The sequence below is a fragment of the Phoenix dactylifera genome, chromosome 11 (genome assembly GCF_009389715.1).
Source record: "Phoenix dactylifera cultivar Barhee BC4 chromosome 11, palm_55x_up_171113_PBpolish2nd_filt_p, whole genome shotgun sequence".
Taxonomy (NCBI): domain Eukaryota; kingdom Viridiplantae; phylum Streptophyta; class Magnoliopsida; order Arecales; family Arecaceae; genus Phoenix; species Phoenix dactylifera.
In genome coordinates this window covers 2,344,169-2,363,709 of record NC_052402.1, presented here as the reverse complement: position 1 = coordinate 2,363,709, position 19,541 = coordinate 2,344,169, and the positions used below count along the sequence as shown (strand labels likewise).

The following is a 19,541-nucleotide window of genomic DNA, read 5'->3' as shown; positions in this document are numbered from 1 at the left end:
TGAAGCACTCTTCATCGTTGAACGGCCATCCTTTTAGAACTTATTTGGTTTGATGAAAATAATAATAATAATAATAAAATATTTTTTTTAGAAAAATGATTCTTGAAAGTATAATATTTGAAAAACCAACTTTGGCATATTTGATCGGCCGATCATGAAAAAATAAACATATTATAAAGTGGTCTATATTTAGTTGAGCATCTAATTTCTAAAAAAATATAAAAAATATTTATTATATTATTAATAAAGAAAAAGAATCTATTTATAGATTTTGATAGTTTAAAAATATTTTTGGAGAAAACAAATTTTAATTTCTAACCGATGAAAAAGTAGTTTTTTATTTTTATTTTCCTAAAAATACTTATTTTTTATTTTTGTTAAAAAAATAATTAAATAAAAATATATATTTTTGTTTTTTTATTAATTATTTTTTTATTTTTATTTTTTCAGAACCAGACGAGCCAAGGCTCCCCCTTGGACGGGGAGTTTACTGGGACGTCAACATTAAGAGCGGATGCTTTTCGACCCCACCTTGGGGGTGAAATTTATTGGGGAGTACATGTTGCTTGTCAACTACTGGCCTATTGGAAATACATTTGTGAACTGATTCAATCATGGTTGTGGAACATCAACCAGTTGGAAAGTTTGCATAAAACAACTCGCATCACATTGCTGGGATTTTCCTTTTGGTTCTTTGGCAATGACCATTATTTATCTACGAATTGCTATTGGTGCTCGCTTCTTTCCACTTCGTAGGGAGGTCCCCTACCTTACCGCCCTCCTCGTCTGTCTACAGGACAAATCATAATTACAAGATAGATTTCCGGACATGACACGATTTGGATCACAGCACACGATGATTGCTGCATGACAGATAAATGCAGCTAAAAGCAATACAGCAGCCCCCCGAAGGACACGCAACCAAGCAATTTGCCAAAGGCCACCAGCGGAATAACCGGACCGCTTGTGCCGGCAGATTCTTGACTCCAACAATCACATCATCCTAACGTTAATAGCATCATAAAAGAAATAAGATACAGGAAAGAGGAATATATGCAAGCTAAAAGCTATAAAATACAGTCACTTTGAATTTTTTTTAAGAAAATCTTCTTATTTTTTTCAAAATATCTGATTTACTTTCTCCTTTTTTTTGTGACCGTAGTCAGACTGATTTCATTCTTCTCCACCTAAATATTATTGTTTCATATAGTTTAATACTTCATGGTCCTAAATCCAGCCCTACCTCTTTTGATCCCCCATGCGCTATCAAGAGGTCCAGCTTGGCCCCCCACCAATGGAATCTAAGTCCAGCCCTACCTCTTTGATCCCCCATGTGCGATCAAGAGGTCCAACTCGGCCCTCCACCAATCGGTCCGCGCCATGTTCTCCATAGCGATGTCAAGCCCACGAGCTCATCCCGTGCGTTTGGAGAAATCATGGTCGGTCCGGGACCACTAACCCAAATAAGGATCGGTCCACCAATAACAACTCGACTCGGATCTGACGCCAACCCAGAGTATAAGGAACAGAAATAACTCATCCATCTAAATACGCAGCTGTTGAGGGTAAGGCCCAGAGGGGAATAAGGGTAGGTGGTCCCAAGATTCCAAGTTGGATACTTTCTCAACTTCCTTCTTAATCTTTATCATATATATATATATATATATATATATATATATATATATATATATATATATATATATATATATATATATATATATATATATATATATATATATATACACACTTTTTTTTAGATTCATATTTGTTATATTTATACCTAATAGATTGTAAAATCTATACTTACATCCTATTAAATTTGAATTTGTTTGGCTCATGTGAAAAGTCAAAATTACTCCTAAGTAATGGAGGAACTACAAAAAAAATTGAGATTAAGGATAAAATATATTTACATCCAATATTTGAAAAACCTATACTTATCTCCTTAAGTTTTATTTTTATCCCAAAAAAATAGAAAGAAACTCTAACCATTCAATCTCAAATAGCAGAAAACTCTTAAAAACAGAAGTCTTCAGGATCGGAGAGTTAGAAAAGTGAAAAAGAAGCTTTATTTTGTTATAAAGGTAATTTTGTTAGAGAAGTTTTTGTAATTTACTTTATATAATATATATACATATAGTTACCGTGGTGTTTTGAAAGACAAGGTCGATAATATACTAGTGAGATCACATCAAGGGGCTTCAGGGTTTTTTTTTAGAGATACATGAACTTGAATTGGTTGGTAAAATGATAAGCACTAAGATATTATGTAATTTACTCTATTAAGATATTTTAATCGAGTAATACAGAGAAGGAAAAAAATTGGAGAAGTTTGAGTAAAATTATTAACCGTTTTTGTCAAATAGTTTTATCCAATCAATTTATGCTTGTATTGCAAAGCTTTCGTTTGATGAATTAGTGAATTGAATCGCTTAACAAATTAAATTGAACGAAATATCACACCACTAGCGAGCTTTTTACCCTGCGAAAAATAAACAAAGAAAAAAATGACTAAGAAGGTGGTTGTCAGCTTTGCTGAAATTTCAAAAATATCTTCCTTTAATTTGCTTTGTTGTGGTGTTAAAAACATTGTTCGGTGTAATAAATCTAGAAGATCCCAATGGAAACTAAACCTATTCATTTCTTTTATGACGGTATGGACGAGAAGATCGATTTGGTTGAAAGATAATGGAGCAAAGTTGCAAAAATTGACAACCGAGCCAGAAGAAGTGGGTCAACGGACGCTTTATACATAGATCAAGTCGGCATTAGTTGACTCCTGTATGATTCAAACTTCTCTCTCTTAATATTGAAGAGAAGGGGAAAGGCAAAGATTAAAGAGTAGGAATGGCACTTTGAAAGAATAGCTAATTTGACTTCCACGCGATCAGTTGCCATTGCAGTCCATGATGGCGAGCTGTAATCATGCGATGAACATACGGCCGGCAAACTGTGTGCAGTAAGAGCTTTTCATAAGAGCTGCCAATTTTGGATCTTTACAACTTCGAGAGTTTCCCCAAAATTGTTGGTTGTTGGCTATGATACTATTTCTTAAGGAGAACAAGAGAGAGTTTGAATCTATCCAAGAGAATCTCTTGCTATATAAGTTGGAACCTAATTTAACTCAAAATTTTAGGTTGTTAAGTTTTAGACCCAATCATTCTATAAACTCTCCACTAATTATGTCAAGAGTGGTGCTCAACCTCTCGCTGCTCTTTTCTCACTGCAGCCTAGTGAAAGTTGGCGCGCAGGGCGCATGGAATAAGCACAAGCAGCCAAAGGAGGTGCAGAGCTTTTCCCAGCTTAAAGTTTTTAATTCATTCTTCAGAAGTCTCATATGCTGCCCATCTCCCCCATCAAATGGACTGGCTCCCAAAAGCCTCCCATCTTTTTAAAAAAATCCAAACACAGCAAAGCATTTAAATAATTAAAAGAGTCCATGTACAACTATAAGTAAGGATCCACTCTGCTTCGCTCCTCTTTATAAGCTCGCATTCTAGCAACAGCCCATAGAACAGAAAGCATCACCTTCTCCATGGAAACTCAAAGGTAGAGAAGCACGCATATTTATATATTCTCCTTCTTTAGCCTCTTAATTCCTTCTTGTTCTTTGGTTAATTATCTCTGTGGCCTTGTAGTTTTGGCGCGTACTATTGTAGTTTTCCGTTGCTAAAACTCATGTAAGCAAACACCGATGGAATTCAGCTACCGGTAGATCTCTCCGAGCTTGTGAGACAGGTTGGGAGATCAAAATTCCTCCGTCAAAAGACGACAGTCGGTCTATTTTGAGCTTCGATCTGCACAAGGTACGAATCGTGACTGCTAAATGGAATAATTTTTCTTTTCCATCAAATTGCATGTTAGATATAAACAAGGCGTTTATGCTTTCTGATAGCACGTGCTTTTGATTAAAACTGTGCCCATAATCATATTGTTATTTCAGGCATAAAGGAACTAACTCGGCAATGGATAGCTCGAGTTGGAATAATTTAACAACCACCAGACAAGATATCGCTTCAATTCCATCGTGTTTATGGAGCAACCTGCAGTATGACGCTTTTTCAGAATCCAATGAAGATTACAGCAATAAAGATCAAGCTTTCTTCACTTCAGGTTTAGAGCTCCAAGGGATTCAGGCTAGCGAAATGAGTTCAAATCTTGATGGAGGTGAGATGGTGGAAATGTTGGCTCCTGCTTTGGACTCGATAAACAATAATCTGGATCTGGAATTCTTGCAGTGCCAACAAGTGACAAGGTTGGTAGCTGATTCTGTTCTTGAGAAATCAAGAGTTGGTGCCACTTGGGGAGATGCTTTACCTTCTTCTCGGCTATGTTCTCTTCCTCCCATCATCAGCTCCAAGGCTGTCGATCCATTCGATAGTCTTACTGAAACTATTGGCTCATCCGCGGAATTACGACTCCTGAGCGACCTTACAAACGACGAAAGCGGCATCTCAGCAATCTTTTCGAGCAGTGAATTAAACATTCATAATTTGGGCTACAGTGGCAATATCTCTTCAGGTGAGTCTGAAAACCATGGCTCTTTTGATCACCACCGGGGCGAGGTGGCCTCAGTCTCACAAGCTTCCTCAAACCCACACCATGCTCAGCCAGGCTTCTCAAACCCAGACCAAACCCATGCTGAACAAGCCAAAGGTAAGCCCATCCCCAAGAGAGAATTGGAGGAAGCAGGCATTGAGATTAGCTTCGGGGATGGTCCCAGGCCAAAGAAATCGAGATCAGAGAAGAAGCATTTGGGGTCTTCAAGCATCAACTTCGGTCATGAGAGTGGCTACGAGCCTGACACCGAGGCGATAGCACAAGTGAAAGAGATGATTTATAGAGCTGCAGCTCTAAGGCCAGTGAACCTTGAAGTGGAGGAGGCAGTAGAGAAGCCAAAGAGAAAGAATGTGAGGATCTCCAGTGACCCCCAGACTGTGGCAGCCAGGCTCAGAAGAGAGAGGATCAGCGAGAGGCTAAGGGTGCTGCAAAGTCTAGTCCCTGGGGGGAGCAAGATGGACACCGCTTCAATGCTTGATGAGGCTGCCAACTATCTCAAGTTCCTCAAGTCTCAAGTAAAGGTCTTGGAAACCCAAGGTAATATATTTGATGACACCATGAGCAGTGCCACACTCCCCTTTCCAACACCTTTCAACCAAACTTTTTTCCATGCACTCTTTTCCCCCACCCAAAACCCTAACCAAAAAGGTTAAGGAAAACTAGTCCGGAAGAACCCAGAATTCGAATCATTCTCAGCATCACTGGCTTGCGGTTCAGGGATGTTCCTTTTCCTTCACTCGGTCACATACTTTTTCCGAACCAAAATCCTATTTCCAAAAGCGAAAATGATTTAGAAGGTTCACCTTTTCGATGATATGGTAGTGTTGTTCCTCCTTTTTATCCTAAGCCACCTTTTTACTCCGGCCATAAAGCAACCTTGGTCCAATCCCATTATCATTCTCTTCATCATTTACTTTAAGCCCCCATTTAAAGACCCTGGCCTTTTCTTTTGAAGAGGCCTTTCCCATGCAAACCCTAAACCCGAACACCCATATCATGGTTATCATGATTACTTCCTTTAAGTGTTTAAGAGAACATGGCAATGCCCTCGAATTCTTATCTCCTGGACTCCATTACCAAAATTACAAAAGCTTTCTTACACATATATAAAAGTTAAAGGAATCATGACTCCTATGATTAGGAGCCCAAGGCTTGAGAGCTTGGAAGTAATCACCATCTCAAAAATATCTCTCATGCGAGTCTCATTTTTCTTGGGTTTTGCACCCTAATCTTAGTGCTTTCTTTTCATTAAGTGGTGGCACATCGAACCGCCCATGGCCAGAGACATTCCCTTCGGGCGGAGGGCACTGTCCCCTTGATTCGAGCCAAGCGTGCCCTTGAGAAGACCACCAACCATATTGGTTACCACATGGTGGAGATTTTTAAAAAAAAAAAAAGAAGAAGAGCCATGCCACTAGCAGTCCCCTCTGCCCCTCCCGGGTCTCTCTCACCTCACCTTAGCCATGAAATTAACCAACTTCTTATGTCATTCAGAGAGAAAAAAAATAGATCTTGTTGTAACAAACTTCGGGTGTTTGGGGATATGGATTGCCAAGTTGCAGTCGTCTTTCTTTATCTCTATGTATCTCATGTGCCACTTTTCTTTTCCTTCACTCAAAAAGAAGGGATCTGGTAGCCTGAAACCAGAGGTGCTTGCTGTGGTTGAGATGGTTTCTGAAATTAGAATTTTCTGGTCTGTGGGAAGACCCGGATCTCTCGCATTGTTTCTGCGCCGAAGTTTTGATCTGTGTCTCCGTGTGTTTGTAGTTTGTTTCGTTATGCACATTTTGCTCCTTTATAAAGTGTGACATCCTTGGGTCCCTGGAAATTTTGAAGAGCCCACCTGAGCTCTGACTCAAGTTAGTAACATATATTATATATGAGGTTGATAGAATCACGGCATGGCAAGTGAGAAGAAGTTAGTTTTGGTGGACGCAGTATGTCCTTCGTCTACTTAAACTTGGGGAGCTACCAACTTGTGAAAGGGTACAGCAGGCGGTTGGTGGGCTTGGGAAAAGGTCGACCCAGGATGTGACGCAACCCCTCTTAGCAAAATAGCAACCTATCCTATCTTTGAGTCCCGAGGATAAGAGGGCAAGATATTTTGCAGTACTTTTGTCCGAACGTAGTTTCAAGCCCAGGAGACCAAGACCAAGCAACTGCGTTGTACTTGGGCTAAGTCTAGGCCTTCGTCAATTCAAAATAGAGAACTCTGGTTTTCTTCTTTTGGCGTGTGTGAGAGATAGAGAGAGCAAAGGCTCGCATTGTCATTGGAAATCCACAGTCAAAAACCACGCCTACTCTTCATCACACGGCAGACCACATCCACCGCTATACCGATGCATACCAATCATACCATAATACTAAATAGAAAGTATATTGATACTCAGTAAACCAAACCGGCTCTTACACTGAATATATCGACACTACGATTGAATGGTATTATTATGAAATTCGGTACCAAAATAACGAACTTTGGTCTTAAATGTCTTTTCTTCTTTCGAAGTTATATGGGGTAGAGGGCACTGCACTGACCAACTCTAATATGCAGCTATTGGCAGCTTGAGCCGTTTTATTCTAGGTCATGATTTCAGTAAGGGCCACCGTAACAAAATTTACGTAACTTACAGCTTCTTTATTACGACATAGATATATACAGTAACCACTAAAGAATGGGTGTAACTGTAGAGCTTATGGCCATCATCACGCATTTTGCTGTTCCTAGGCCGTTGCTTGCGTGAAAACAACCAACTAATAACATCCCTAAATGTTCGCTCAAATAATCATCTGTTGTAAGTGACCCAAAACAATATTAGTCATGGCCATTAAAATTAAAGTTGCTACTTGGTGATTGATGCAAACTTTATGGTAGATATTGGAGAGAGAAACTGCGCATGATTTGTTTGGTTCGCGAAAAAAAAAATTCGGCGGGAGAGAAGCCTTTTCATATTTCTTATAGACTTTTCTTTCTCATGCAACATGCATGAGAATATTATTTTTATGGAAATGCTACTTTTCCATTCTTTTTTTTTGAAAACTCCAACCAAACAAGAAATTTTTCTTCATTAACTATACTTCCATGAGCCAAATGAGTCCTCGAGATTTAGCTCACCGAGCAGGCGACAAAGCAGGTCGGAGAATTAGAGATGCCCAACAAGCAGATATTGCAGTATTAAGCCCAACCCAACTGATCTCACAAGGGACATGCTGTTTTGGCCCGGCCCATGACAAACTACTTGAATTGAACTTGTTTGCCGACCATTTGTTTCAAACCAAAGTCCATTCATTTATTTTATGCATATTTTTATTTATTTATGATATGGATTGGGTTTGAGTTAGACTTGGATTGGGATTCTATTTGAGTTTAGATCTGATCTAACCCAAAAAATAAATTGAATCGGTTGCAGCCGAGTTAAGTCTAACCCAAGTTACATTCATTAGCGTCCACCACATTTAATTGCTTTAGAGCAACCAACAGACTACATTTGGTATCATTGTCAAATTTTTTTTAAAAAAAATAGAAATATGTACTTCTATTTTTTTAATTTTTTAATAACAGAAAACATGTTTGATTGGCTCTTTCCTCTCTTTTTTTGCAACAAGGCTGGCGACGAGGGAGAGGTGATGGGGTTGGCGACGTGATCAAGGAAGGATAGGAAAGAGCTCGATGTAGGGTAGATAAACAATCGAGAAAGTAGTAGAGAAAAGAAAAGTGGAGATGGAGCCGGCGATGTGACTGGAGATGAGGGATAGCTCGATATCAGACAGAGAGATGGCCAGTAAGACATAGGGAGCTGGTGTGGTTAGATGGGGGTGATGGGGCTAAGGGCAAGATTTAACGGAAGAAGAGAGATTGGAATAAGGATGAAAGCCCATTTTTAAAAAATTGGAAGTAAAACTTTTGCACTTTTAATTTTTTTCAAACATAATAAAAGTTGTTTTAAAAAATATAAATAAAACTAGAATAATCAGACATATTTTCTGCATTTCATTGCGTATTTGTATTTTAAAAAAATACCAAACCGACCCAAAAACATTGACCCCATGGGGAGGCAAAAACGTCGCCTAGCTATCTTTAATAGCACAGGCTTCTCGGGCTTGTGTGGGCTAGAATAAGCCCATTTCGGCACGGGCTTTCTTACCTACGGGAAGATCAAGCCCATCTTGAGCTCATGTGCTGTGCTCCGATGGGGAGATAAAGCGACGCTATCGAGCCACGTAGGTAGACCACGACAAGAGAGGTAGGATCTTACCTAACGTGATGTCCTCCAATTGGAACTCATGTTTCAATACTAGGGAAGGGGAAAAGGGATATTGGAGATCTAAAGCAACGATAAAAGCGCATGGTGGGACATTCAAATCGATGATTCGTATCGCACAAGATTCGTGTTGTGCCAAGATTAACATAATTGGGGAAGTAACGTGAGGCTCTCAAGCCATGTAAGTAGACCACAACAAGAAATGGAGTGAGGCTCTCAAGCCATGTAAGTAGACCACAACAAGAAATGGAGTGAGGCTCTCAAGCCATGTAAGTAGACCACAACAAGAGAGGTAGGATCTTACCTAACGTGTTGTCTTCCAATTGGAGATTAACGTAAGTGTTATGTGGCTGGTTGAACTAGGATTTTTCTTTCTTAATACAAGAAAGACATATATATAGTAACCTATCCCATCAAAAGTGCAAGGTAAGTAACTACAAGGTAAAGATCTACACATCTAATGGATCGTGGTGCCAAATTTTACCTTAGAATCTAGATATAATGATTTTTTTAATTTTACTTATAAACTTAATTGCATCTGATATAGGTGTATACAGGGATGTTAATTTTGTAGCCAAATCTCAAGATCCAGTTAACAGGTCCAATTTGCAGTGAGGCAAAGAGTGGTGCATACTTAAATTTGATAAGTCTATTTGAGCTAATTCTACTCATAATCATACCATATTTTAACAAAGTTATATCTATTTTAGGTCATTACCGCCAGCAATTATGCCGGGATAGGCCAGAGTTGGGTAAATTGAGTTTCGATATTCAATTTAGCTAGATCAAGATTTTTTGGAACAGAATTCAACCATTCAAAAAACAATTAAGGCCATGAGGGTTATGTCAAATAAATCATAAATCCGGTTTTGTTTACTTTGCCAGCATACGTAACATTTTACATAGTTTATATCCAATGGTCAAGTCGAAACAATATATGAAGTTCGATGAGTCAGACTGTTGGCATCCTAAGGTCCTACCAAGGTGATGCTTATCTGTTGGTTGTGGGTGGCTAATAGTTTAATTAGCAAACCAAGAGCCCAGATAACGTTATTTCTAAAAAGTAGGTTAACTTGGTTAACTTTAAACTGAAAGATGATAAAGTTAAACACAAGAACTCTCTTCCCTATATACTTTTATTACTTCTTTAATAATTTATCCTACTAACTCCAAAAATATAAACCAAATAGCAAATAACATTAACCAATGGTCAATTGACTTATGAGTGGTTACCAATGACTAAATCCATTTACTGAGATTAGGTATTCGGCATTCAAACACAATCTTAAGAAAAATCTATATATATTTTCCTTAAGAAAAACCCTCACACCAACCTTACGTCACCCGCATGGGCCCACCCTTCTCAGCACTTTTTTCGGGGCCTTTTTCGTAGACCCTAGAGGTGGGAATCCTCGGTGGCATCCCTTTCCCTTTGCCGAATCTATCTTTCTCGGCCCTCCTACTGGCTCTCCTCTCTTCCAGATATTTCTCTTCCTTGCATCCATTCCCACCCACTTCCCCTTCTCGCCTCCGGGCCTCCTCACGCCCAATTCTCGAGGGCGATCGGATTCGCGGAGGGTTTTGATCCGAGAGTATTGCGTGCCGTGCGGGATTCGTCGCTGCTTTCCTGGAAAGATTGGACTTTGGCAGCTGAGTTGTTCTCCCGGAGGTGTATTCCGTGGATTTCGTTTCGATTTCGGCCAAAGGATAGGATTTTCTATGGGGGACCACTGTAAGAGCTTTTGCTGTTGCAATCTTGTGCCATGGGGGATCGGAGGTTTGGAGTTTTATTACCCCTTGGCTTTAGGTTGAAGTCGGGAGGATTTTCTTCAGATTTGGCCTCGATTTCGGCGAAAAGTTTGGATTTTCCTACCTGGGGTCTGTGTAAGAATGTCCAACCTCCGGTTTTTGTCGTGATTCTTTGACTGTCGGTGATGAAGGTTTGGAAATCCTTTTTTTTTCTGTTCCGCCTAAGTGTGAAGTCGGAAGGACTTTCTTCAGAGTTCGGTGAAAAATTGGGTTTTCTACCTGGGATTCACTGTGAAAGTGTTCGACTTCTGGTGTGATTTTTCTATCTGGGATTCACTGTGCTACCGGTGATAAGAGGTTTGGATTTTTTTTTTCAAACTATAGTTTGAAAGTTGCAAGGAAGAATTCGTTTTATTTCTCATGGGTGTCGGTTCAATAGCTTAGCATCCTTTGTTCTTTGTGCAGTTTGGAAGAAACCCCTTTTCTCAGTTGTGACGATCGGAGTTTGAGGTTATTTTGGGTTCAGCTGTTGTCGATGGGAGTTGGGAAGTATCTCTTCGAGTTTCGTCCGATTTTAGGGTTTTCTGATGCGATCTTGTGGTAAGTCGGTGAATGTGAGAGAGATGAAAGGGGGAAATCCGGACGATAAGAACATGGGCCCTCTGTTCCCAAGGCTCCATGTGAAGGATACAGATAAAGGAGGTCCCAGAGCACCTCCGAGGAACAAGATGGCACTTTACGAGCGGCTCAGCATACCTTCACAGAGGTTCAATTCAACAGCTTCTGCACTGCCTCCTTGTCCTCGCAATGCCAGGACCTTGGTGTCTTCGGCTTCTTTGAGTCAGGTCAGTTCATTGCCACATAAGCTCCTAATCTAGTTCAATCTCAATCAAGTGCTTGGAACTGCTTTTTTATCATGCTGTCATGAGAGAAGCGGTTCGAATTTAATGAGTTCGAGGGGCAAGTAGTGATTGATCATATAAGAGACTCTTGATGAGTGTCAAATTGGTTTCATGGGTTTGCAGTGTTTGTGTTTTGCTACTCGTGATGGTAGTGTGATGTTTGCTATGGCTTATGCTTATCCACATATAGCATTTCAGTGCTTTGGTTGAGTGGCCAGATCATAAAACATAATTGCCTATTACATCCCGAAAATCTTTGTATTTCAATCATTCTTCAATTCCTCATGTTAGCAAGCTTCTTATGGAAAACCTAATGATATAATATTGTTACATTGGTTATCAAACACATAGCATAATGAGGATATATTAAAATGATTCAGAGTTATGTTATTAGGCACCTGTAGTGGTGGTTAATGCATGCCTTCTGAGATAACTCTATTGATTATAACAGTTGCTTACAAGTAAAATTTGTTAGGGAAGAGCATCATAACTGTCACGCCCTAGATCTGGAGCATGACAGGCCGTGCTATTGGAGGGCACAACCCACGATAATACGAAGCTGATATTATATTTAGCCTCCAAATCCATCTCAAAAATAATAGAATAAATAGGAATCCAATTTCATTATCCATTAAATATAACCAATAGTGGTTCAAAGCGTCTAAATCCAAACATAAATACCAAACCCATAATCCTCAATATTCAGAAAATCATTGACTGCAAATTCATTACTTACAAGTAAAATTTGTTAGGGAAGAGCATCATAACTACTATTGCAGCTTCCTCTATGGTTGAACACCTGGCTTGAAGTGAGTCTACAATGATGTTCATCCATGGAAAAATGAATGCCAGCATCTTTTTTCTCCATACCAACAAGACAATGACATAACATTTCTTGTAGAAGTGCTTCATACAACAAAATCATGCAGCCTAAGGAACATTTGATTGGATTGTCTTCTCTGGCTCAAGGTTCGAAAACTTGGTTTTGATTTTGGTTTCGACTGGGTTTCTAGAGTTTGGTTTTGGCAGCTTTGGCAGTTTCAGAATTTTCACTCCAAGTTTTGAAGTTTCGTCAAAAATTTTAAGAAAAAAATCCAAAAAATTGAAAAAAGGAAAAAAATGAAAGAATCCAAGAAAAATGATCAACAACATTTTGAAGTATTTTATTATTATATGGGTTCTTTGCTTGTCTGGTTTTGACAGTTTTTGGCTGAAATTGGCATTATGCATAATTCATTAAATATGCATTTTGTATTATGAATATATATTATTTAGCTATCGAACTTTAATTGTTCAAAAATATTACTTTTGAAGCTTTTATTGACTCGTGCATTCAAATAACTTTCTTTACTTTTCAGAAGAATTAACAAGTGTATTAAATTCTGGTATTTGTCTCATATTTTTGTGGTTAAGTGACTGTTTAATTAATGCATGTAATTTATTGTTCTATTTATTTTATGTAGGCGATGAAAATATCTTCTGGTTAGTTGTTCTTTATTCTTTATAAAGTACTATAATAATTAAGAAGGTATGGACCCATCAAGGATTATGTTATTGCAAGGTCGGCGGAACCGTCCCGAATCGGACGGGAGCCACCAGTATGGTTCCGGCTGTAAAAACGAGACAGTTCCCGAAGCTGGAGAAGGAGAAGAAAAGAGAGAGCGAGTGGGGGAGGGAGGTAGAAGGCGTGGTGGCGGACGCTAGCGGAAGGCCGCGGCAGTCGAGGCCGCAGCTGGTTTTTCTATTTCGAACGAAACAGGGGTCCGACTGTGGCTAAAAAATTTTAGAATTTTGAAGTAAAGTCGGCATGCTATCATAGTCATTAAGCTGGAAAACTAGTACATAAAGCAGTGTACTGTTGACCCCAAAAATGGAAACACTGATGAGGTTGACGGCTTAATCTCCTAAATGAATTGGAAGTTTTGTTTTCTTCTAAAAGCCGATAAATAGGAACGTAATTTAACCTTTTACCTTGATCAGCAATCAGTTATTTGCAAATTCTTCAGCTTCTACATGGGCTTAAGTTGTTGTACAATGTCATCTGTTCTCCTCCTGATGTTTTCCACATTTGTCATTCTTACATTCTCATTCCAATGTTAAAATTTTTATAGCAACCCACATGCATCACCACACTGAAGGAGACCTTTTATTATACATTCTATGTCAAGTGTACTGTCACTTTGAAGCAATTTTCTGAATCTTAATTGTCATTACTTTGGGAAAAAGCCTAGCAATTTTTTTAATAGTTTTTTCATTTTTCATTGTTTTAAATCTCATCATCCTACATTTTCTTGGTAATAGGTTCTTGTTTTGACAAATTATTATGCCGGCCTATCTGTTTCTGAACCAGTGGAAAGAAATATTCTTACCTCCAGAGAAGCATGTTGCCTCTACATCTCAGCTCGTAGATGTAGTTTATTAGTCTATTTTAGCACAATAAGATCAACAAGTAGAAGTCCAAGGCCATCTTGGGATGAGTTCTAGGATGTTAAGTGCTTTTCATGCTTCAACCTCTCTAAAGCAGCAATAAGGAAGTTAAAGCCTTTACTTTCTTACCATCAAATATGACCAAATTGTACTTTTAACTTGTCACTTTGACGTAAAGAATTTCCTCCAAACAACCATCAATTACGTGCTTCTTCACCCCATTTCAGGTTCCCTGATTCATTTTTTTATGCTTTTCATCAAGACATGTTTGACTGGCACTTTGGTGGCTTGTCCTAATGAGGATGTGCATACAATGTTAAACACCATCTTTGGTCTTCTTTATGGTCTTTTTAACTCATGCTGCAAGCCTTTTCTCCATAGCAATCTGGATTAGATATACTTTGTTAACCTGAGAAATGTATTCTTTGGGAAAGAAAAACATACACTTGATTTAGAAAAAGCTAGATGTCATTCCATTTCTTATCTTACATTAGTATTAGTTGATTAATCAAGTGTACTACTGGCTGTAGGGGTGTGGGCAAGAGAGGAGTGTTTACTCTCCATTCTACATGCCTGCTCATACACCTGTTCATTCATCTGAGAGAGTTAACTCCCATTCCTCTGATGGAATGAATCTCAATGCCACAAGGATGGAATTTGAGCAAAGATCCATAAAGAATATGAGTAACAGAACTTTGAATGCTACAGGACCAGTTGCTGAATGTAGTTCACTACATCAACAGGACACCAAGGCAAAGAATTCTTCTGAGAAGTTGGATGACGAGGATGATTTTAGGGTTCCTACCTTTGTTCGGTCCGGAATTGGTGATATTGATGCGCCTGCAATGGGGCCAGAAAAATTAACTCACTTTTCCAAGAGTCCACAGAAGAACACCTCTACTACATTCAATTCTTCACTTCAACACCCAAATGCTAATAATGAGCCCCTGGAACAAAGCCATACTTCGAGAAATTTTGATAGAAACCGTGGTGATAAAAAGCCTAAAGAAACTTTAGAGATCAAAGAACTCAAGGAAAGGTCTGTACCTCACCAGGCATCGGGAGAGCCATCAAACATTGCCAAAGTGCCTTCAGATAGACATCACACTAATAATATAAATGTTTTTGACAAGTCACTCCATGCAAGAACAGGATTTTGTCAAGAATCTTGTGGGAATGGTGTTATAGATGGACCGAGGAGCTTGAATGACATCAACTCAGTAGAAAATTGGGATGCTTCAATGGCAAGAAATGAATCAGCGCCCAAACCATCACTTGGGAACAGCTGTAGGACTTCAAGTATGGCTGACAAGTGCAATGTAAAAGGCTGTGATAATGAAAATGACACATTGGAAATGAGAGATGGAGAGAACAACGATGAAGCATCTGAAGCTTCGATGGTGGACTCTATTTCGGGCTTGGAGATATCTCCATATGATGTTGTTGGAGTAATTGGTCCAAAGCACTTCTGGAAAGCGAGAAGTGCTATTGTCAAGTAAGCACCATGCTATTTCTAGTTGTTTGCATTGTCTACCATTTGCATTGTTACAATCTATAATGTTTTCCTGCTTTCCTTATTGTATTGGTTGGTGTTTTATACCAGTTGAGAAATGCTTGAACATCTATTGTTACATATGTAATCAGTTGCATGCAAGTCAGTATGAATATTGGCAAGAATCAAGTATGATTATCCTATTATGACTAAGTCTTCTACCTGATAATCATAGGGAGTGGTTGACAGACCTTTCTGATCTGTTAGTGTCTCCTTTGAGAATTTCCTTTTGTCTAGGGAGGAAAGTCCACTCTTTCACTCCCCTCAACCCCGGATTTGGATAGTCTCTCTTGAGTGCTTGCCAAATAGCCTAAGCCACAACAGATTGGTTGTAGAACCCTGTTCAATCCATCTGAAAAATCTTCTTTTACAAGCTGTCTTTCTGAACCTATTTGATATGATAATGCATGAATGACCATGACAATGATAAATCATCTATTTTGACGGCATTCAGATACAAAATTGATCCATTACTGATCAATAGTAGGTCTGTTATGATAAAGTAGCAATTGCAAGTCTTGTTCGGGAGCTTTCCAATACCCAAGATCACCCAATTTGGATGTATGGGTGATAAAATATACTTGCAGTAAGATTGTTGAGCACACTGCGTTTCACAATTCATGAGCACCCATTCCATGTATCAAATTACTACCTCTTGTCATGCTTCATTTATGTTAGTCCTTCTTTCTGTTCTAGTCCTACATAGAACACTATTGCATTGTCCTTTCAGCTATAAGCCTCCAACTCTTACATGTTTCACCCTCTTTGTCGCCCAATGTTCTGATTATTTGAGATGCTGCTCTGTCTTGCTCCTCGTTTGTTTTGCATCTTATTGTTGCCCACTTTCATCAGATGTCATCCATCTTATCCTGGCTATAAATAGATTCATAACTTTTAGGTGTTTGTTGCTACCTTTTACCTGCTATCTTTCATCTCAAACAACTATTGATGTCAACTCTAGGTGCTGTGTTCATAATCAAGGCAACTAGGGGCAAGAGAGTGGCATGCTATAACTGTATCATGTAAAGGAGGTTAACTGGTGGGTAGAGAGACATTCAGCTAGGGAGGAACCCTCCAGAAGTCTCAAATGGAAAAAACTCTAGTTAAAGAGAGATGTTGATAAGGAATGATGTTGGGAAATTAGTTCTTCTCTATGGCAAGATTATAGACCAAAAAGTCATATTGTAACACGGTCACATATATAAACTTCATGTATCATATTCAGTTGGCATGCTATAAAATATATATTTAGTTCTTTGGACCTCCACATTCAAATTTCTGAGTAAGCCCATCTACTTGACACACATTCAATCTAGTATATCATATAATCCTGATGAATGCTAAGGGCATGCTTTTTCTTAGTCCCACATAATGCTGCTGTAGTGCTTAGTTAGTCATATTTTATTTTTCAATTAGTAAATAGTTGATAAATATCATAAAGAAACACTTGCTAAAACTTTGTCATCCTGCTGATTAATTGATTGTCAACTTTCTCGCATTTATATTTCGGATGCTATTTGCTTATCATCGTTGCTGGCTTCTCTCTTGGTTCTTTTTAAAATCTGTGCTTGTTCTTAATTTCTTGCAGTCAACAGAGAGTTTTTGCAGTACAAGTTTTTGAGTTGCATAGATTAATAAAGGTTAGTCACCCTCAAAACCATCCAAATAACTAGAAAACACTTTATCATGTGCATAGAACATGAGGCTAGCCTCATAGCGGCGACTGATCTCAAAATCTGACCTCAAACAGGTTCAAAAGTTGATTGCAGGATCACCACATCTGCTTCTTGAAGGCAATCCTTACTTAAACAAATCTTCAGTGGAAGTACCAAGTAAGAATCTGCCACCTCAAGGAAACAGAAAGTCTCAACTGCAGGCTGTTAAACTCAAAGTTGGCTCCCAGAAACCAAACCAAAATGCAGAGTGTCTGCTAGAGAACCCTGGAGGAGCTCCACCTCTTCCATCTCATGAAGATAGAGTTAACCGAGGTCCTCATGATCAGGTTCCAAGAAATGGACCGTACTCTGGGCCCTCCCCACCTATGTCCATGGCTCCTGAGAACAAACCAAGTGCCTGGTGTTTCCATCCGCCTTCAAACCAATGGTTGGTCCCTGTTATGTCACCTTCAGAAGGACTTGTTTATAAGCCTTATACCGGACCTTGCCCTCCAACTGGTGGTTTCATGGCCCCTGTATATGGAAGCTGCACGCCTTTGAGTCTACCACCGGTAGCTGGAGATTTCTTGAACCCAGCTTATGGTGTTCCAGCATCTCATCAGCCTCAAAATATGGGTGTTCTCTCCGGAGCTCCTGCTATTGCTCCAAACTACTTTCCGACTCCTTACGGCCTTCCTGTTGCGAACCCGGATATTTCATCCTCAGCTGACAAACAAGTAAGCCCACTGCCTGGCTCAAAGCCTAATGTCCAAATTGACCGGCAGTCGTGGAGCTCAAATGACATGCTACATCCAAAGAGTGAAGCATTTTCAGGCTGTCTTTTGAGGTTTCAGGCGTCTAAAGACAGTGAGTTACAAGGGAGTACAGCAAGCAGTCCTTGTGAGAAAGAACAAGAAGGAACAGATGCATTACCCCTCTTTCATATGGCCCCAGCGACAGACGGTCCAACTCGACCCTCACAGTTCAGGGGCAGGGGCAATCAGGCTCGTGTGATTAAGGTTGTGCCTCACAATGCCAGATCCGCAACAGAAACAGCAGCACGTATTTTCAAGTCTATACAGGAAGAGAGACAGCAACATGAATTGTAATTGGTATATATCTCCTGGTGTGCGCTTCCCAAGCTTTACGTGGATGTAGCTGTGGGCACAACTGATGTCATCTTGGTGCCTGATGATGTTCCCTGGCCATGGTTCGGTATTTGGTATAATATAAATAGGTTTCTAGTGTCTGATCTGAAGTTGTTTACATGTAAATATGATCTTCTGACATCTACAAAAAATCAACGTTTTGTGGCTTTTCTTCTCCAGTTGTTGTGCTGAGCAGAATTCTGTATGATATTGTTTTGGAGAATCGATTTTAAATACAAGCTTTGGTTTGTAAGAGTGTACATATTGGGGTTTACAACAGCTTTTCTCATGTGGATTCCATATTTCATGGCGAGACAGCTTGTTCATGACTATGGGAAAATCATCCTCAAGGTTGCAGATAACCTTGTCAACCAGCTGAGAAATGAATCTAAATCTGAATGCAGTTCTAGCTTCATGCGGTCCATCGAAATTCGAACTAATGTTTACAGGTCACTGCTACCTGTACTAAGCCTAAGATTCTTTCCAATGATGTCTTCATCCGTCGGTAAAATTTTGTTCGATTTTCAGTGGTTGCATGGTATTATCAGTATTTCTGTATTGAATAACTAGTTACATGGCTTCTCAAAAAGACCCTCTTTTAATATTTTACAATACAATAACGTATTTAATGGAAATTTAACTAACAATCGTTATTAGTTATTGTCTTTTTCATAATAATTGTTATATAATAGAAGCAAAGCTTTTTATACTTTCTCCAATTGTCCAATGAAACTATTTTTTCAAAAAAATCAAATTTCTCTGTCGATTCATAAATAATACCTAATTCTTGGAACAAGATGTCAATCAATTAAATAAAGGTATTAATTTACTATCAGAATTAATTAGTTGTTAACATAACAGTCATTATATTATATTTAAAGAAACCATTAAATAATTGAGAGAACTTAATATAAATCATTTATACAATAGTGTAACGCTCTGAGCCTTTTTCTGCTTCGCGTGCTATTGATAGAATTTCGACCCTATCATTCAATGGTGGGTGATCAACGTAGATCATGACTCGTGTAGGCGCCGCCCGGGTAATTCTCATGCGTTTACAAATCTTGACGCAGTCATCATCTCAAGCACGAAATTTCATGCACTAGTGAACGGCAGATGGTTGGCCATGTGCAGAAATTCCTCTTTCTCACTTGGCCTCTTCATTAGAACACTTTTTTCCGAGTTGCCCATCCTTTTGGACTCATGATAAATCTTAACCGTCCAAATCACGGCCTAGGAGAGCAAGACTCTCCTCAGCCATCCGATCAACAAACGAACCCAACCATATC

General features: G+C 39.1%; 2 protein-coding genes across 3 annotated transcripts; both read left to right on the top strand.

The window, feature by feature from the left end:
* Positions 1-3,252: 3,252 nt before the first annotated feature.
* Positions 3,253-6,594, top strand: LOC103719401. 2 transcript variants are annotated; one of them, XM_039131237.1, is made up of 5 exons: positions 3,253-3,549; positions 3,639-3,806; positions 3,944-4,167; positions 4,239-5,097; positions 5,814-6,594. In XM_039131237.1, the coding sequence occupies exons 3-5, from the start codon at positions 4,162-4,164 to the stop codon at positions 6,194-6,196; spliced, it is 1,248 nt and encodes a 415-aa protein (XP_038987165.1). In that variant the 5' UTR covers positions 3,253-3,549; positions 3,639-3,806; positions 3,944-4,161; the 3' UTR covers positions 6,197-6,594. The 2 variants fall into 2 exon arrangements, with proteins under 2 accessions (XP_038987165.1, XP_038987164.1); XM_039131236.1 differs by having other exon boundaries at positions 3,254-3,549; positions 3,944-5,097; positions 5,814-6,593.
* Positions 6,595-10,231: 3,637 nt separating this feature from the next.
* Positions 10,232-18,514, top strand: LOC103719387 (protein HEADING DATE 3B-like). Its single transcript, XM_008808604.4, has 5 exons — positions 10,232-10,925; positions 11,034-11,413; positions 14,428-15,392; positions 17,038-17,089; positions 17,200-18,514. Exons 2-5 carry the CDS (start codon positions 11,156-11,158, stop codon positions 18,211-18,213), a joined length of 2,289 nt encoding a protein of 762 aa, XP_008806826.2. The 5' UTR covers positions 10,232-10,925; positions 11,034-11,155; the 3' UTR covers positions 18,214-18,514.
* The last annotated feature ends 1,027 nt before the right edge of the window (positions 18,515-19,541 follow it).

Excerpts from the sequence above, each read along its gene's own strand:
- LOC103719401 (XM_039131236.1), top strand. The coding sequence starts at position 3,966 with ATGGATAGCTCGAGTTGGAATAATTTAACAACCACCAGACAAGATATC. Across the intron at positions 5,098-5,813 it reads AAAGGTCTTGGAAACCCAAG|TGGTGGCACATCGAACCGCC; the intron begins GTAATATATTTG and ends CTTTTCATTAAG.
- LOC103719387 (XM_008808604.4), top strand. The coding sequence starts at position 11,156 with ATGCGATCTTGTGGTAAGTCGGTGAATGTGAGAGAGATGAAAGGGGGA. Across the intron at positions 11,414-14,427 it reads CTTCGGCTTCTTTGAGTCAG|GGGTGTGGGCAAGAGAGGAG; the intron begins GTCAGTTCATTG and ends TACTGGCTGTAG. Across the intron at positions 17,090-17,199 it reads AGTTGCATAGATTAATAAAG|GTTCAAAAGTTGATTGCAGG; the intron begins GTTAGTCACCCT and ends GACCTCAAACAG.